This window comes from Carassius auratus, chromosome 29 (assembly GCF_003368295.1).
Source record: "Carassius auratus strain Wakin chromosome 29, ASM336829v1, whole genome shotgun sequence".
Lineage (NCBI taxonomy): Eukaryota > Metazoa > Chordata > Actinopteri > Cypriniformes > Cyprinidae > Carassius > Carassius auratus.
The window spans coordinates 3,268,607-3,286,569 of NC_039271.1; the positions used below are offsets into that span (position 1 = coordinate 3,268,607).

Genomic DNA, 17,963 nt, shown 5'->3' on the forward strand with positions numbered 1-17,963 from the left:
TCGCTCTATCTGTGCTTCAGTGGAGAGGTCAAGGGTCATTCTGTCTACAGGACCTGGAGAATCATCAGACTACATCAATGCCTCTTATTTAACGGTAAGACTCTTGTTCTGATGCTCCTGTTCAGACTCCTGTATGTAATATGGTGTGATACGACGAGTCTGTGCCGTTTACAGGGCTACCATCAGACCCACGAGTTTATCGTTACCCAGAATCCTCTGCCAAACACCATACAGGACTTTTGGAGGATGATCTGGGATCACAATGCACAGATCATAGTTTCTCTGCCAGATACACAGAGTGCGGTGAGTCACGAGCACAAACACGTCTATACTGCTGCACACGTCCTCATGTGATAACTGAGACCTGTTATTTCCTGACCGTCACAGAGCAGAGACGGAGAGTGTGTGTACTGGCCCACTAAAGATCAGCCAATCAGCTGCGAGACCTTCACTGTGACCTTCAGGGGTGAGGACAAACTGTGCCTGTCCAATGAGGAGTCGCTTGTGGTACAGGACTTCATTTTGGAGGCTCTAAAGGTGAATAAAACCTGCTCAGAATAAACCAAAAAATAAAACTGATAAAAAGTGATGGTAAAGAAAATATATTATTAGAATTTTTTATTTTATTTTGAATAAATGCAGTTCTTTTGAACCTTTTATTGATCAAATATATTAGACAGCAGAACTGTTTCCAACACTCATATATTATGTATACTATTATGTAACTGAATATGTAAATGTTAAATAATCATTAAAAACTGATACTAAATAATTAAATAGTAGTAGTAGTTGTACTGCCCTTATTTTAAATAGACATGTTAAATAACAACATTTTTAAATAATATATTACAATAATGAAATGCTAATTAGAATCACTTGAAAACATTATGTGAAATTTAAGAAAATACTTAAGTAAAACATCTGGACACATTACAGCAATGAAAATACTATTTTATTATTATAACTTTTCTTTATAGTATTATTAAATTAGAATATTATAAATTCATACTAAGTAGTATTATTAAAATATAACTGTATGAATGTATAATGTAATTTAATATGTAAATTTTAAATAATCAGAAAAAGTTTACAATTTATTTTTGTTGATTTTGTGACATTAAAAACAAAGCAAATTGAACACATTCACATTTAATATTTCTGAAAGGCCTCTTTGTACTGGAGATTGCATCTCTGAAGCATTTAAGTCTATGGAGCAACAACAGAGATGTGTGAATTTTATTCTGCGTGGCTGTGTGACAGGACGACTATGTTCTGGAGGTCCGGAGGTACCAGAGCCCTCGCTGGCCGAACCCTGACAGCCCCATCAGCAACTGCTTTGAGCTCATCAACATCATCAGAGAAGAGAGCTCACGCCGAGAGGGACCCGCCATCATCCACGATGGGTAGAGTCTCATAGCATTTCTAAGAAAGACTGAAATAGAGAGGAGTGTGTCATTCCTCACTGTGTCTGAGCAGGTCTGGAGGGACGAGTGCTGCTTTACTCTGTTCACTGACCAGCCTGGTCGACCAGCTGGAAGAGGAGAACAGTGTAAACGTTTATCAGACTGCCAGAATGATGAACCTCATGAGGCCGGGAGTCTTCAACGATATTGTAAGATGACTGTGGTATACCTTGAAAAGATATGAATTATAAAATGTGCATGGTTTAAGGAATAGTCCAGTCACAAATGAAAATGTGCGGAAGCTCTCCTCACCCTCACAAGATGTAGATGAGTTTTTTTCTTCATCAGATTTGGAGAAATCTGCTTGCTCATCAATGGATCCTCTGGAGTGAATGGGTGCCGTCGGAATGAGAGTTCAAACAGCTGATAAAAACATCACAATAGTACTCCAGTCCATCAGTTAACATCTTATGAAGAGAAGAGCTGCGTGTTTGCAAGCTGTTTGGACTCTCATTCTGACGGCACCCATTCACTGCAGAGGATACATTGGTGGGCAAGTGATGCAATGCTACATTTTTCCAAAGAAAACTCATCTACTATCATCTTTGGTGGAGTGAGGGTGAGAAAAGGGGGGAACTGTTCCTTTAACATCTTTCCTGTGTGTGCAGGATCACTATCAGTTCCTCTATAAAGCTATCCTGAGTTTGGTGAGCACCAAGGAGGACGAGAGAGCACTTCACCACTCGGAAAACAACGGCACGGTTCCCGCCAACCCGTTGGAAAGCCTGGAGTCGCTCATGTAGATATACAGACATTAAATCAAGAGAAAGTCGTTTTTAAAACCCTTATAAAGTCTCTACACAGACTACATGGGTACAGGATATACTATAATCTGGTCTTTTATTGTGCCTTTTCATTACCTTTGTACTTTATAAAATGCTTTGATATAATATTTCTGTTGTAACTAATGCCAAAATTTCTACTCTTTGGAAAAGCAGTGATTGCTGTATTGCTGGTGATGTCTTAGATTTTAGTCAGACATAATTGTTGAAGAAATATTTATAAGTAGCAGGGTAAAATATTTAATATGCTATCTATTGGGGGGTAAATCTTTGATATATAATAGCATTCTTGAATGTAGCCTCATGAGTGTGATTCTAATATATAAAACAATCGGCCACACCAACAGACCAAAATACATTTCTATGACTAGCTCTTCTTTTTTACTATGTTAGTTATTGTAGAAACTGAATGTTTCTTTTTTTTTTTTTTTTGTAATTTCTGAATTAACTTGATATTGATATGTTGTAACAGACATTTTTTCGTACATTTCTCATTTGTAATACGCGCATCCTTCTAGATTTAAATCTGTCATTTCATTAGCATTCGGTTTTATATTTCCATGTTTATCAACTTTTATTTAAACTGTCTAATCATTTAGGCCTTTTTTGTCAAGCATTAACTCAGAACGTACTTGGAGACAAGAAAGCAAGCACAGTAAAACATAAACAAACCAGGATTTTCCACGCACATCATTTCTTCTACATTTGCGAGTGTTTGTCATTTCTAAACGTTGTATTTTCTTCCACCGAGCTTCCAAACTGCTAACCACAAAATGAAAGTGGGTGAAATGAAATATTATGTGTAAAAGTGTTGCAGTGCGATTATTCGAGAGACTACATATAATATTTAACATAAAATAATAATGTCAGTAAGTCTGTAGGCACGTCTACTAACCAAAATAATTACTTTAATTACATACCGATTTATTTATTATTTAGTTATATATTCAGATTTTATGACCTTTCAAGATAATATTTGAGAGACTTTGTCAAAATATTAAAGTTAATTTGAGCTCCTTGGCACAATATAGATTACAAATTCATAAAAATGCAAAAACAAAAATCGCATTTTGTTTGCATGTTATTTGGCTTGCTATTGATTGACGTTTATTTTTGGTCATTTTTTGTTTGTTTAATTGGAGCTTGAGTCAGACCTCAGTCTCATTAAGCACAAGGCTCCAAATTAAATTTTTTATAATATGCACATATACATTTTACCCTAAACTAGCTAAAAGATCCTTCTCCGGAGTAAATGTTCCCTCTCATTGCCTGATCAAAATTGAAAGAATGGTAAATTCTGTTATATTTCCTAAACATGTATGTACTGGAAAATATGAGTTGAACCCTCCAGCTCAATCTTTGACAATCAGCTGTAAAAAAAAAAAAAGGTAAAAAAGAAAACGCACAACCTAAATGGACAGTGTTTATTTCTTTAGTATTTAATATAAACATGATATATGTACATGAACATCATGAGGACTTCAGATGGGCCATTTCCATTGGTTCACCGGTGCTTCCTCTACGAGAGGTTCCCACGGTTTCCATTCGGTCATCTTCCTGGACAGAGCCAGCTCAGCCTCGGCCTGCAGACACCAGACAGATGAGGTACACAGCACGCTGTATTCACTCTATAAACTCAGTTCTCCTAAATCAGGCTTTGCAATCTTTAATTATTACATCATCTCACCTGTGCAATAACCTCCTCAATCTGTCCACAGCTGATTTTTTTTTCAAGCTTTTCTACGTCTGGTTCCTTTATAGTAAAAAAATCACATATATAGAAATTAGGATTCTTATATCAATATGTGTATGAATACTTAAACCTAAGTCTCAGATTTCTCACAGCTTTGACGTGGTTGAGCCTCTCGTTGACCAGCTGCTCGGTGTATTTCCTGTAGGCAGCGTCCTGAGGCATAGTTTGTAGAGCGCCCAGGATCTTTGTGTACAGAATCCGAAGACGCTTGGGGGAAAGAAAGCAACGATTCAATAGACAGCATTCTGATACGTACAAGTCCTCTAACTTAAAACATAAGTTTGCAACAAAGAAAACACCTTGATCGTATATGAAAGTAAAGATGGAAATTATAAAAATGAGATCAAAACACTCACCTCATGTGGATTGTGGGAGACAGCGAGGCCAACCAAGCCTGTGGTCTAAATATAAGACGATCAAAAGATGCATATTCCCATGCATGCACGTGTCAAAACAATGTATGCAATAAAGCCAATAGACATTTAAACATTAACAATATTCATACAAGTTTCACTTATAAGTGTCAACTGCACAACTTGATTTCAAATGCATGACATTTATAGCTTCAAATAGACATCATACCACTAAACGAATCATTTGTATTATTATAACCCCTATTTTCTGTAGGATGGCGATGGTTCGGGTTTCATTACATTACACCAGCTATCATCATTATCCTCGAGCAAAACAAAGCACGAATTATGCATTTAAATACATGTAAACGCTGGGGTTAGACGTGCAGAAAAAGATGATATATTTAAACACTTCAGTATTTAGAACCAAGCTTCATTCACGGATGAATATCAATAGTTTTTAATAACATATTTTCATGACCTCCGCACGTACCTTCTTGATCAAACCAGCCATGTCAACCGATGATGATGACGCGCTCCAACGACGCAACTTCCGTCGGCCGAGTGTGACGTCCGTGGCTTATATTAATAAAACATTATTTAAGGTAATAGTAAATAGGTTCTACATAACTTTTTTGCGCTTTGAAGTTGGATTTTTTTAAAACGATCTGTTACGTCTTGAAACGAATCTCTTAAAATTAAATTCGTCTGCCTCGTCTTACTAAATAATATTAATACTACTAATAATTTAATAATAATAATAGTGTAATTTTTAAATTACTATTTTTTTAAACAATGTAAATCTATTTTAACAAAATGAATCAAAAATATTGTACAAAGTCAATGTCACAACAACACTTAAAAGTAGCTATTCTAGCATTGGCACTATTAAACGTGATTTCGAAATTATTTTAAATATATAAATAAAATCGTTGTAAATGACGTCTTAAATTAATTGCAGCATTAATTTATACTTAAAACCCACCACAGGAGGGTGGTTCCGTTTTTCTTACTAGATATATTTTTTTATTATTTTAGGAAATATTTTTTTAGGAGCTGATGTAATCCAATAATTTATCAAATAATTGTAAATCAATGCTCTCCCTCTCTCTCTCTCTCTCTCTCTCTTTCTCTCTCTATAGATAGATAGATAGATAGATAGATAGATAGATAGATAGATAGATAGATAGATAGATAGATAGATAGATAGATACAGATATATATTTTTAGAAATTATAGACAAAAAAATCTTTATGAGAAAAAAGATTTTATAAGTTGCTTTGTTTGTATTCAGTTTGAATTGTTATGTTTAACATGCTTTGAGATGTGCAACGTTTCCCTGTTTACATTGTGCCTTTGTGTGATGGAACTGAATATTATTGTAAAAAAACCGGGAAATTAAAAATAATAATAATAATTTGCAAATTTGCAATTCCACACAGTCACCACAGGAGGGCAGTAACTTTCCTCTGATTCAAGTTAATGTGACAAAATCCTCCTTTTAAGACTGAATCATCTGCAGGATCTGCACGTGTTGTTGTTGTGAATGTCGTCACGCGTCATGTTGTCAAGCAGCCTGAAGAAGAAACCCGATTGCGCCGCCTAGTGGTGACGCAGTCCTCATTTGAAGTTTGTATCGATGTATTATTATCAAAGCAGGGCTTTAATGTGTCTGCTGGAGTATTCGGGTGATGCTGCGCTTTCTTTGGCAGATTTGTCATTCTCTGTTTTAAAAAGTAACTTTAACTGTATAAGTAGCCTAATAGTTGTGAGTCGACGTGATTTTGCCAAAGTAATACATGTTCCAGGATCAACATCTTTTGTTGGTCCTGGATCAACATTATTGTCCAAAAATATAAACTTAACCCAATCCATACCGATAAACCTAACCCTACCTACCAATAATTTATTGCTAAAAGCAGTGTGAAATGATAGCTGATTAACAAGAGTATTGAAGCACCTAACCCTGATTGTAAGCCCAAAACAGATATTTCCTGAAAAGTGTTCATCTATAAGATTTGTTTACCGTTTGCTGTCTGTCTTGCTGAACTCCCTCGGCATGTAGAAGTGCAAATGTCTTTACTTTTGAGTTGTGAATCTAAGGAGGCTATTCCAGTAAAGCTCTAGTGCTTTTTAAAAAGTCTCAATAAAAACCCATTCAAAACAATATGGACTTTGTCAGATTCAGTGGCTCAAAAGCATTGCTTTTTAATCATGGAGTCTTAAGGTCAAATCTGCTTATGTTAAATTGATGTTTAAAGTAATGCTGTAGCTAAACTGAAAATCAACCAATCTGAACCCTCTCAAACATCACAACATTTGTAGCTCTGCAGCTTATTATTTGCCATATATTATCATATGATGAGTTATTGGTTTTCACCATATAACTTTTCACCATATAACGCAACATTCTCAGGAAAAACCCCATTCAAAACAACAGCAACTCGGTCAGATTCAGTTTAACATGAGAAACGTTCAATCCTAAGTGTTCCTAAGATAAACAAAAGTTGACTTAACTTTATGAAGCAAACTACAATATTTTAGATTTTTGTGGACTCTTTAGAATGAAATCTGCATCATTTGTGTTACATACACAAAATGCTTTTCTCCATATAAGCGTGTTTTGCATATGTGTAAACAATCCCACAAATGGGAAAAACTTTGTCAAAATGATAACACATACATGACTAATAAAATAAAATAATTCGTTTATTCAGATTAAGGCTTTATTGAATACATATATAGCTGAAGCAAGGTCTTTGAGATGCTAGAAACTTCCAGGCTTGGACTGTTTTGTTACAAAACAGTCCAAGCCTGGAAGTTTCTAGCGTCTCGAAGACCTTGCTTCAGCTGTTTTTACCCAGGGTTGGAACTAAATACTGGACTATTTAAAGTTCATGCAATAATGCAGATACACTTATTGTTCACAAGGGGGAGCACGTTAACACACTGATTCTTTTCTTTTATTAACTTAACAGTGATTCTGTTAACCCTTGTTCTGAAACCCTGGTGTGAGAGCATGTATATATGTAAGTTGGTCATGTCTAACACATAATGGCATTATTTCCTGTGACCCAAAAGCTACACAGAGTTTACTACATTGTAAATACGCCACCTAGTGCCAACAAATGAGGTTGCCATTGCTGTGGAGGAGGGGAGTCAAACTCCTGGAGGGCCAGAGCTGCAGAGTTTAAATTCAACACACACCTGCTGCAGCTGACCACGTCCTTCAGGCTTATTTGAGGACGACTTGGTATGTGTGTTGGAACAAAACTTTGCAGAGCTCCGGCCCACCAGGAAAGTCTAGATGGATTTACTGTTTTTCCACTTATATAAGCTGTTGGTGTTACGGTAGTAAAAACTTTATACATTATATTAGACATCTAATGAAGGGTACATATGAGCAAAGATAGACATTCTAACATTAAAAAAAAGAGTTACATTGTATTTTAAAAGGTCAAATGCCTGGAATTTCTTTTCAAGGTCATTAAACTTCGTAAGTGGACCTAAATAAAAATAACGAGCATATCCATTCCATAACATTCTGCGTTTTAGTTTACATTTTTTTTTTATGTCAAATTTATTGAGTGCAAAACAGATTCTGCCAAAGGCAGATGTTTAAAAGGGCAGATTATTAACAGACATGAACAATCAAATCAGTCAAATGGCTTTGTTTCCAAATATTCAATCGAAGACTGAATGTAAGCAATAATGACCTGCACATTCACACATAAAGCTGAACATCATGAAACAATCCCGATTCAGATAATGTGTATTTGTATCTGTATTGTGCAGATTTGTATGTCTTCTGTCTCGGTTTTAAGAAAGCAAATTAAAGACCATGTGTGCCTGTGAGTCACTACATGTGATGGAACTCAAAACCTTTTTGCCTTGTTGTGTCAAAGTGACTCACATTCTTTGAGTGTCACAAGTGCGTCAGCACTAAATATATCCTCCAGGACCGGTGAAGACACACTCAGTCTGCTCCACAGCTCTTCAAGGTGCATTGGATTTCTTCTGATTAAACAGTGACAACTGTGTTTTATGATCCATCTGCATGACACAAGTTTTCATCGAGATTGGAGTTGCATTGTGTTGCATCTTTTTGATCTCTGAAACTACAATGGACTACGTGGAATAAATAGATGAAGATCAGCTGATTGGGTTTGTTATTCAAATGAGCCTCCAAGATGCATGCAGTCTCTGTTTTGAACATAACAACAAGGTATGCACAATACCTTTTGCAATATATTTGTAATTTAACTACAATAATGATATATGCATTTCAAATAAGTCTCACATTCTCTCATGCAGGACTTTAGAAACAGTCAGTGATCAAAACCTCAAGATTTTATCTGCAATAGATCAAGGTACTCCATACATGTCCCGAAATATCAATGCTCGGTTTTGATTGTCCAATGGCATGATATTCCTCATATGGGTGTGTAATATTATTCAGGTGATGTGTTTGCACTGAGAATACTGCAGAAGTACAGGGATGCCTTTAAGGAAAGAGACAGCAGGGGTTGGCTACCGATGCACAGAGCGTCTATCCAGCCTGATGTCTGTGTATTGGATTACGTCCTCCTGGGTGAGTGGAATCATGTCTGTGGTAGAGTGTGTATAAATGACTCACAATTAGCTCGATATAAAGCAGAGGTATATATATACTGGCATCTTTTTTTTCCTGGATAGCATCCCATGAGCTGAGCATGGAGGAGATGACGGTTGATGGAGACACCGCTCTGACACTGGCTTGTCAAGCTGGACATGTGGAGGGCGTAAAAGTTCTTCTCCATCACGGAGCATCTCCACACAACACGAACAGCAGGAATGAGACGCCACTACTCCTGGGTATTACAACAAAAACATCATAAAATTAGACTTGTCTCTTGGTGGAGCTCTCAATAAGCAAATAAAAGCATAGTTCACCCCAAAATTAAAATGATCACGCTACATTTGTATATGTTTCTTTCATCTTTTTAAAGCACAAAAGATAATATGATAAGAATGTTGGTAAACAAACAGTTGACGGTAACCATTGACTTCAACTGTTTGAAAAAAATACAAATAAAAAATGGAAGTCAATGGCTACCATCAACTGTTTGGTGAACTGTCCTTTAAGCAGATGTCATTATAAACAAAAGTTATGTGGATTAAAATTTCATTACTTTCCCAGGTGAATTTCACGAATAAATGACAACTTTATTTCCCCTAACTTAAGACAAAATGGAAAAAAAAGAAATTATATTTCACATTAATAAAAAGATGTAATCATTAATATATTATTATTATTATTATTATTATTATGAATAAAAATTTTATGATGTTTACTGGTCTTTAAACATCATAAAACATCTTTTATTTATTTATTTTCTTGCATTGTGCCATTATTCTCATGACAATCAATCAAATTTTACACAATTTAATGTAATTATCATAAATGTAATGAAGTGATTTTATATAGGCAAAATTTTTTAATTTTATTTATATTTTCATTTTTTTTTCTCCATTCATCCATCCATCCATCCATCCATCTTCTTGCGCTTATCTGGGGGCGGGTCGCAGGGGCAGCAGTCTAAGCAGAGACGCCCAGACTTCCCTCTCCCTAGACACTTCCTCCAGCTCTTCCGGGGGGATACTGAGGCGTTCCCAGGCCAGCCGAGAGACATAGTCCCACCAGCGTGTCCTCAGTCTTCCCCGGGGCTTCTTCCCGGAGGGACATGCCTGGAACACCTTCCCAGGAAGGTGTCCAGGAGGCATCCGGTACAGATGCCTGAGCCACCTCAGCTGACTCCTCTTGATGTGGAGAAGCAACGGCTCTACTCTGAGCTCTTCCCGAGTGGCCGAGCTCCTCAACCTAGCTCTATGGGAGCGCCCCGCCACCCTACTGAGAAGGCTCATTTCAGCTGCCTGTATCCGGGATCTTGTCCTTTCGGTCATGACCCACAGCTCAGGAGCATACAGTAGATTGACTGGTAAATCAAGAGCTTGGCCTTGCAGCTCAGCTCCTTCTTTACAATGACAGACAGGTACATCGACCGCATTGCTGCAGAAGCTGCACCTATCCGCCTGTCAATCTCCCGCTCCATCCTTCCCTCACTCGTGAACTAGACCTCAAGATACTTGAACTCCTCCACTTGAGGCAGGAGCTCTCCACCAACCTGAAGGGGACATACCACCCTTTTCTGGCTAAAAACCATGGCCTTGGACTTGGAGGTGCTAATTCTCATCCTAGACGCTTCACACTTGGCTGCAAACCATCCCAGCGCATGCTGAAGGTCCTGGCCCTATGAAGCCAACATGACAACTTCATCTGCAAAAAGCAGAGACGAAATCACGTGGTCCCCGTCAGCTGCCTCAGGAGTCCTGCAAGCCAGCCAGGCTTGGAAGTACTCCTTCTTCAGCCTGACAGCATCCCTTACTTCTGTTGTCCACCACCGGGTTTGGGGATTGCCACCTCGACAGGCACCGGAGACCTTATGGCCACAGCTCCAAATGGCTGCATTAACAATGGAGGTGGAGAACATGGTCCACAGGCTCTGTTAGACTCTGGTTGAAGCTCTGCTGGAGGAGGGAATTGAAAATCTCTCTGACAGGGGGCTCAGCCAAATGTTCCCAACAGACCCTCACAATATGTTTGGGTCCACAGAGTCTGTGCATCTTCCTCCCCCGCCATCGGATCCAACTCACCACCAGGTGATGATCAGTTGACAACTCCACCCCTCTATTTACCCGAGTGTTCAAGACATACTGCCGGAGGTCAGAAGAAACGACCACAAAGTCAATCATCGACCTCCAGCTTAGGGTGTACTGGTGCCATGTGCGCTGATGGACACCCTTATGCTTGAACATGGTGTTCGTTATGGACAAACTGTGACTTGCACAGAAGTCCAATAACTGTGCACCACTTGGGTTCTGATCAGGGGTCCATTCCTCCCAATCACGCCTCTACAGGTGTCACTGTCGCAGCCCACGTGAGCGTTGAAGTCCCCCGGGTAGAACGACGGAGTCAATATACCTAATTCAAATTATATAGAAATTAGCATTACTTTAGTACAACAAAATGATGTACAAATACTTCACTTTATACAGTTGAAATAAAAGTTTTTGTTTTGTTTTAGTTGCCAACTAAGAATTGGGTTAAATGTGTTTAATTGGCACAGAATATTGTCAAAGCCAGAAACATAAATTATCCTAAAATAATGTTTTTAAATATTAGGGATGTCCCAAGCTGATCTTAAGGATCTGGGCCGATCAATAATAAAAAAAATGTATTGTTTAAAAAATAAATTAATAAAACTGTATACACACTATTGAATTTAATAACTTTAATGTATGAACTAAACATAAATTCCTATAGAAATATAAAAGTATTTGCTCGGGACTCGGTATTGGAGTGGAATCGTATCGGGGTGCACAAATAACCTGATCGTGACATACCCATTAAAAATTGTTTTATGACAGATACAATTTCTTTTTAATGTTTTTATTTTATAATTTTTTTTTATTATGGGTTAAATTTAACCCATAATTGCACTTTGTCCTATACATGCAAAATTAAGCACAACTTTATAAAAGCAGGATTAAATCACATCACATCAGTATAGTGTCACCGGCTTGTGAATGTAAGAAAGAAAGAAAGAAAGAAAGAAAGTGTATTATGGTTTTGCACAAGTACATGAAAATGCATGGTTTTGCGTTTTGAGTTTTATACTAAGCTTCAGGATCATATTCCCATGTTTCCTTTTGTAGCTGTAAGGGCAAACTCTTATGAAATGGTATATGCACTGATAATGGGAGGCGCCTTTGTGAGGCAGCTGTGTTTGAAGAAGTGGACGGCCACCCATGAGGCTGCTAAGGTGGGTTGCGCGGACATCCTGATGCTGTTGCTGAGACACGGGGGGAAGGTGATGGGACGGGACGGCCATGGGGTCACACCGATGGGCATCGCTGCAGAGTACGGCCATCCGGAAATACTGGAAATCCTTATCCAACATGGTAAGTCAGGGTATCCATCCCTATAGTAAATTATGAATTATGTTAATATTAAATAACAATAATTTATCAGATTTAAATGTAACCTACTGGTGATGAATACTATAAATAATCTTTTTTTTTTTTTTACTGGTGTGCAAATGTACTTAGTTTAGCTTATTATTAATAAAATGTCATGCATAAAAATCTGGAAATTGCAACTTTTAAATCGGCCAGAATGAAATAAATGCTTTTTTTTCTGCTTTGGTGCTCTGCATAAAGGCTAGGGTTACAAAAGAGCAGAACATTTCCAGACACTTCCCAGAATTTTTGAGGCCCACTTAAAATGTTATTAAGACTTTTACATTTTTATATGTTTAAAAAAAAAAACATAATTCAGAAGTAATAGGCTATTTTCATAGCTTATTACTTTCATAAAATAATGTATTCTATTTACTTTAAGACTCATACAAAATGAATAATTTGATTAAATATGCAGTCTCAACTATAAGGCATTTAAAGCTGCGGTAGGGAACTTTTGACGCTCTAGCGGTTAATAAACAGAACTGCTTGCGTCTTGCGGAAGAACATCGTAGCCGGATCTACTTCTCTCTGTTTATGTCTATGAAGAATCACAAAGGTACTGGGTTACTCCGCCGCGGTACCCCCGAAGCAATCTAAAATAGTCCGAATATAAACACTTATTATAGGTGCAACCTAGTGATTCAGGACAAGCTAAAAACACGGTTTGGAAAATGGATTCATGGTGTACTCGCTTATTATATACATTTTTCTACATTTTGAACACAAACAAAGTTACGGACCGCAGCTCTGATTGGTTGTTTCTTACCGGGAGCGGATGACTTTCTGTAAATGGCAATAGACCACTGGGAGGAGCCAGAGGAGCTTGATTTTTTCACAGATTATCTGTCTCATATTCTACTGTCAGGACATAATGACAGCAAATATGTAAAAAAATATATTTTTACAAAAGTTACCTACTGCAGCTTTAAAGGTTCATTTCCCAAAACGGAATGTCTTTCTTGCTCTCACCTTTAGGGGGCGACGCCACAGCACAAGCTACCAATGGAGACAGTGTGTTATATGACGCCGCAGGCTGTGGGAACCTGGACTGTATTGATCTACTCCTACAACATGGCGCCAATCCTAATGTAGCCAGTCTTTGCTCTCAACTGCCGATTCACCGCGCAGCCTACGAGGGACACTACCTGTGAGAGCACAGCAAATCAGTCTCACCACACTTCACCAAACATCTCTGCGCTAATAATTATTTAATCTCTCTTTAAACTGACAGGGCTCTGAAGAAGTTAATTTACATCACCAATAAGAAGGCCATCCGTCTGTGTGGGATGAGTCCGGTTCATTCTGCGGCAGACGGAGGCCATGCTGAATGTCTTGAGCTGCTCATCCAGAAAGGTTTTGACGTCAACCCAATCCTGGGCAGCCATATTTCCGAAAACTACGGTGACATGAGGAAGACCCCGCTGTACTTCGCCATCTGCAATGGAGACGTCACCTGCGCCGAGATGCTTCTGAAAGCAGGTGCGATGCCGGACCTGGACCCGCTGCGCTGCCTCCTGGTGGCCGTCAGAGCTGAGAAGTACGAGCTGGTGTCACTTCTTCTCGCCTATGGGGCGGACGTCAACTGTGTCTTCTCTGTCATCAGTGACACCGCGTTTCCCACGGCATTGCAATACTGCCTCAAAGATGAAATGATGCTGCGTCTGCTCCTTAACAACGGTTACCATGCAGAAAGCTGCTTTGAGTGTTACCATGACAACTGGGTAACAACATACACATGGGCAGAGGCTGCTAGCATCTCGTACCAAATCAGGAGTGATTCGAATAAAGTAACCGTAAGAATCATGTTTGGGGTCTAGAAAACAATGTAGTGAATTCACTAACAGTTGCAGCACTTATTCACTAATAAGTCTTATTCACTAAACCCCTGAAAATGCAATAAACATTGCAATTAGAGGCTTTATAATACACTCAAATCAAGAGCAATCTGAACAAATTGTCTCTAAAGCATCGTGTTCGGGGGCTAGAAAACAACGGTGCAGTGTTGGGCCACTTTTGCGTTCGCAAAAACATGCGTCTTATTCAATAACCAGCGTAACCAGGCGTGCTGATATAGCACTGCGACTTAAACATTTAAAACCAAACTCATATCCGTGTGAATTAGGTTTCTTCTAGAATGCATTGTCATAATAAATGTTGCGCTGTTACTGTTTTGTGTGTGCGCACTCGCATTTTATTATGGTTATATAACAATGCAAAAAGAGCTAGCGATTAATTCTTAGTGAATGTATATATTTATATATGGCCTAATTATGCACCCTGTTCTGTGTTTGAAGTTTTGTGAGTTTATTAGTGTTTCATGGATGGCGCATTTGGCGGGGAGGGTGGTGCAGACACTCCTAGATTACGTGAATCACGTGGACATCTGCTCTAAACTGCAATGTCTTCTGGAGAGACAAGAGGAGTGGCCTGATATCTGTGAAACCCTCAGTAAGACACGTCTGGTTACTTTTCACGTCATTCCTAAAATGCATGTAAAAATAAACAAACATGTCTTTATGTCTGTTTGGTGTTAGGGAACCCTCGCTCTCTGAAACACCAGGCCAGGTTGGTTATCAGGAGATGTATGACACTGAGACGACTGAATAACCCAGAATACATGAGCACCGTTCCTTTCCCTCCGGGCCTGAAGAACTTCCTACTCTACAAAGAATATGATATTTACGGCCGAATGGATGAACAGTAGATATATGTATCTCTACACTAAAACCTAACAGTGAAAATCACTACATGAGTAGTGATCCAACTCCAAATTATTTCAACACAACAAATATTTCTGATGTGAACTCAAAAACTAATTATATTAAGAAGTCAATCTGAATAAGTTACTAAAAATATTTTAACTCTAATGATTAAAGAAAATCATCTACTAAAGTTCTACGGCTGATTTGAGCTTACCTGATGTTGAATAATTTATTTTAAATATTGATTCCCGAAAAAACATATTTGTATAGCCTAGAGCTCTAGGTTATTATATGTGACCCAGGAGCACAAAATCAGTCTTAAGTCACTGGGGGATATCTTATGGGTCAAAGTTATTGATTATTCTTTTATGCCAAAAACATTTTATGCCCAACATTTTTTTCTCCTACTGTAAATATATTAAACTTAATTTTTGATTAGTAATATGCATTGCTAAAAACTTCCAGATATTCAAATAGTTGTATCTCGGCCAAATATTCCACTATCATAACAAAGCATACTGTACATCAATGAAAAGCTTCTATATAAATCAATCAAATCTTTCAGATGATGTATAAAAATCAATTAAGAAAAATGTACCCTTATGACTGGTTTTGTGGTGCAGGGTCACATATTTACATCTTTCATAATCTGTCTTATAAAGACTTTTAAAGCTATTTACTTTTACTCGAGACAGAATATTATCCAAGCGTGTTTCCTAAAAATAAAAAAATAAACAAACAAAAAATGCACATGCATTTTTCATTCGGTCAAGTGAAGTCCCCCCATCCCACACTGACACGGAGTCACAGCAGGACAGCTCTCGGTCAAGGAAAATAACAGGCAAGTTTTCCCAACTTCTTGATTGGAGTGTGAATGTTTTATTTGTGTTTTTTTACCTGAAAATCAATCAGTTCAGTTAACCTAATGTGTGTAAGTGTTAAAGAGGACATATGATGTGATTTCAAGTTTTCCTTTCTCTTTGGAGAGTTCCAAACTGTTCATAAGATCCCTTTATAGATCCCTTTTTTCTATAAAGTGGTGCAATTCCAGTTTTTCAAGGATAGTCTGGCACTACTGACTCACAGCCTAAAGTTATGTTTTAATGTTTAAAGGATTTGCCACTGATGATTCAAACAAGATTTTTGAACCGTGTAGAGTAACGTTAGCGCTTGTTGTTTGTAGTTTTTCAGATCACAAATGCAGACATGGTTTTATGTTTACATGGCAACACAATGCATAAAAACACAGTATAAATCATTATAACAAGGAATTATGTCGCCACTGGATGCAACTAAAGCTTCGTTTGTAATGGGTTTTATTGCTTTTTTCTCGTTGCGAAAGCAGGATAAACACATTTCATTACACCAGATACATAAAATAATCTTCTTTTTAGCAACGTCATACGACCCCCTTTAATGTTAGCTAGCAAAGAAGTGATGTGCCAACACACCATTACATCAAAGTTATCAACACAAAGTGCTTTAGACTACGGTACCATTTTACCAGTGGAAAATTAAGGATTCATTTTTGCTCTTTCTCACAGTCGGACACTGGCAAACGAGTTTCGTAAATGTTATTTTCAAACCAGAAAGAGGGCTGACTTCCACATCTCTCACCATCACTAGTGCCACAGAAACTGAAGCTACTGGTAAAGCAAACACACACATTGCTAATATTACAATGTTTGAACTTGTCGATATTAATCATTGTTTATGATTCACCTCATCAGTTTCATCTAGAATATCCGTGTGATGCTAATGAAGCTTACTAAATCCGCCGAAGTGAACAAAGCGGCTCGAGGAGGGTTTATGATGGCTGTTAAACGTTAGTTAACATTTTAGACTTTTATTTGCTTTCCACGTTGTCTTATTTGAAACTCATACTAAATAAAATGTTGTAATGCTTTTGAAATCAACCTTTTCAGAGCAAAGGCAGCGAGGGTCCTTGTGATGTAAATGGCAACAATATAGCAGCTATTGGCAATACTACTGTACGTGCTCACAATGACGTAAGTAGAATTCACCTGCAATAAATTTAAGTTCTTTAAATACATAATTCTTCAGTTTTTAATGCAAATGTAATGATGACCAGAACTTTCTTGCAGCACAAATGGTAAGTCTCCTGAAGCAATACAATACTGATTATTAGACTGAAATTTAAATCTGGACTTTGATCAAATTATTCATACACTGCCCTGATAAAAAAAAAAAGAAATTGTTCAACTACCCTAACTTTGTGTTTTTTTTCTTTAAAGGACAATAATGGCATTGATACTTCACACTATGACCCTGGCAGATCTAGAACTATCTACAATGCCTCTTGTAGATCACAGGAAACACTTTAAATGGAAGCTCAAATGTTAAGGTGCCGATGCAATCCTCCATACCTTTGTCATTTATGGAAACTGAAATATGGTGTCGGCCCTCATAAAGGTATTTTTTATGATATGTGACATACGCTATTTTTTTCCCCGTACTGCATTTAGAAAAAGGAGCTTGATCAGGTGCAGAAGGCAGCAATCACCATCAGAGTGGACATTGTCTTTAACACCAGTGGATGTTTTGATTGCATTTGAAGATGAGATGATATCTGCCAAGTCTAGGGTCAGTGCACTGGTGCTGTGTTTTTGCACTCATCTAGAAAAATTTTCATTGTTTGCACAGTCTTGACTTATTTTATGAAATGTCTGATGAGATTGTTTAAAGGTTATATATTGACTATAAAGTCAAAATAGATTTTGTTTGATGTTTGAAAACCTCTTGATGTAAATGCTTCACTAAATTTCAATAAACACTTAAGAATACCCTCCTGTTCTGTCATAATTTCATTGAACCAATATTAGTTTTTG

The 17,963-nt window shown here is 37.6% G+C and overlaps 3 protein-coding genes across 4 annotated transcripts in view; 2 read left to right on the forward strand and 1 right to left on the reverse strand.

The window, feature by feature from the left end:
- LOC113047870 (receptor-type tyrosine-protein phosphatase zeta-like) overlaps positions 1-3,094 on the forward strand; it is a 30,459-nt gene extending 27,365 nt beyond the window's left edge. For both annotated transcript variants that reach the window (XM_026209215.1, XM_026209214.1), the window contains 6 exons: positions 21-94; positions 175-303; positions 388-537; positions 1,261-1,403; positions 1,477-1,612; positions 2,072-3,094. In XM_026209215.1, the coding sequence (XP_026065000.1) occupies positions 21-94; positions 175-303; positions 388-537; positions 1,261-1,403; positions 1,477-1,612; positions 2,072-2,206 (767 nt within the window). In that variant the 3' untranslated portion in view covers positions 2,207-3,094. The remainder of the gene's footprint in view (positions 1-20; positions 95-174; positions 304-387; positions 538-1,260; positions 1,404-1,476; positions 1,613-2,071) is intronic.
- A 560-nt stretch (positions 3,095-3,654) lies between these two features.
- LOC113048596 (NADH dehydrogenase [ubiquinone] 1 alpha subcomplex subunit 5-like) lies at positions 3,655-4,916 on the reverse strand. Its single transcript, XM_026210466.1, has 5 exons — positions 4,845-4,916; positions 4,355-4,399; positions 4,089-4,205; positions 3,933-3,998; positions 3,655-3,828 (listed from the first exon to the last, which is right to left on the reverse strand). Exons 1-5 carry the CDS (start codon positions 4,863-4,865, stop codon positions 3,727-3,729), a joined length of 351 nt encoding a protein of 116 aa, XP_026066251.1. The 5' UTR covers positions 4,866-4,916; the 3' UTR covers positions 3,655-3,726.
- Positions 4,917-8,323: 3,407 nt separating this feature from the next.
- On the forward strand, positions 8,324-17,479 carry LOC113047871 (ankyrin repeat and SOCS box protein 15-like). Its single transcript, XM_026209216.1, has 12 exons — positions 8,324-8,576; positions 8,666-8,721; positions 8,811-8,942; positions 9,047-9,205; positions 12,107-12,352; positions 13,388-13,559; positions 13,644-14,205; positions 14,707-14,860; positions 14,947-16,763; positions 16,845-16,939; positions 17,040-17,123; positions 17,370-17,479. The coding sequence occupies exons 1-9, from the start codon at positions 8,542-8,544 to the stop codon at positions 15,114-15,116; spliced, it is 1,686 nt and encodes a 561-aa protein (XP_026065001.1). The 5' UTR covers positions 8,324-8,541; the 3' UTR covers positions 15,117-16,763; positions 16,845-16,939; positions 17,040-17,123; positions 17,370-17,479.
- The last annotated feature ends 484 nt before the right edge of the window (positions 17,480-17,963 follow it).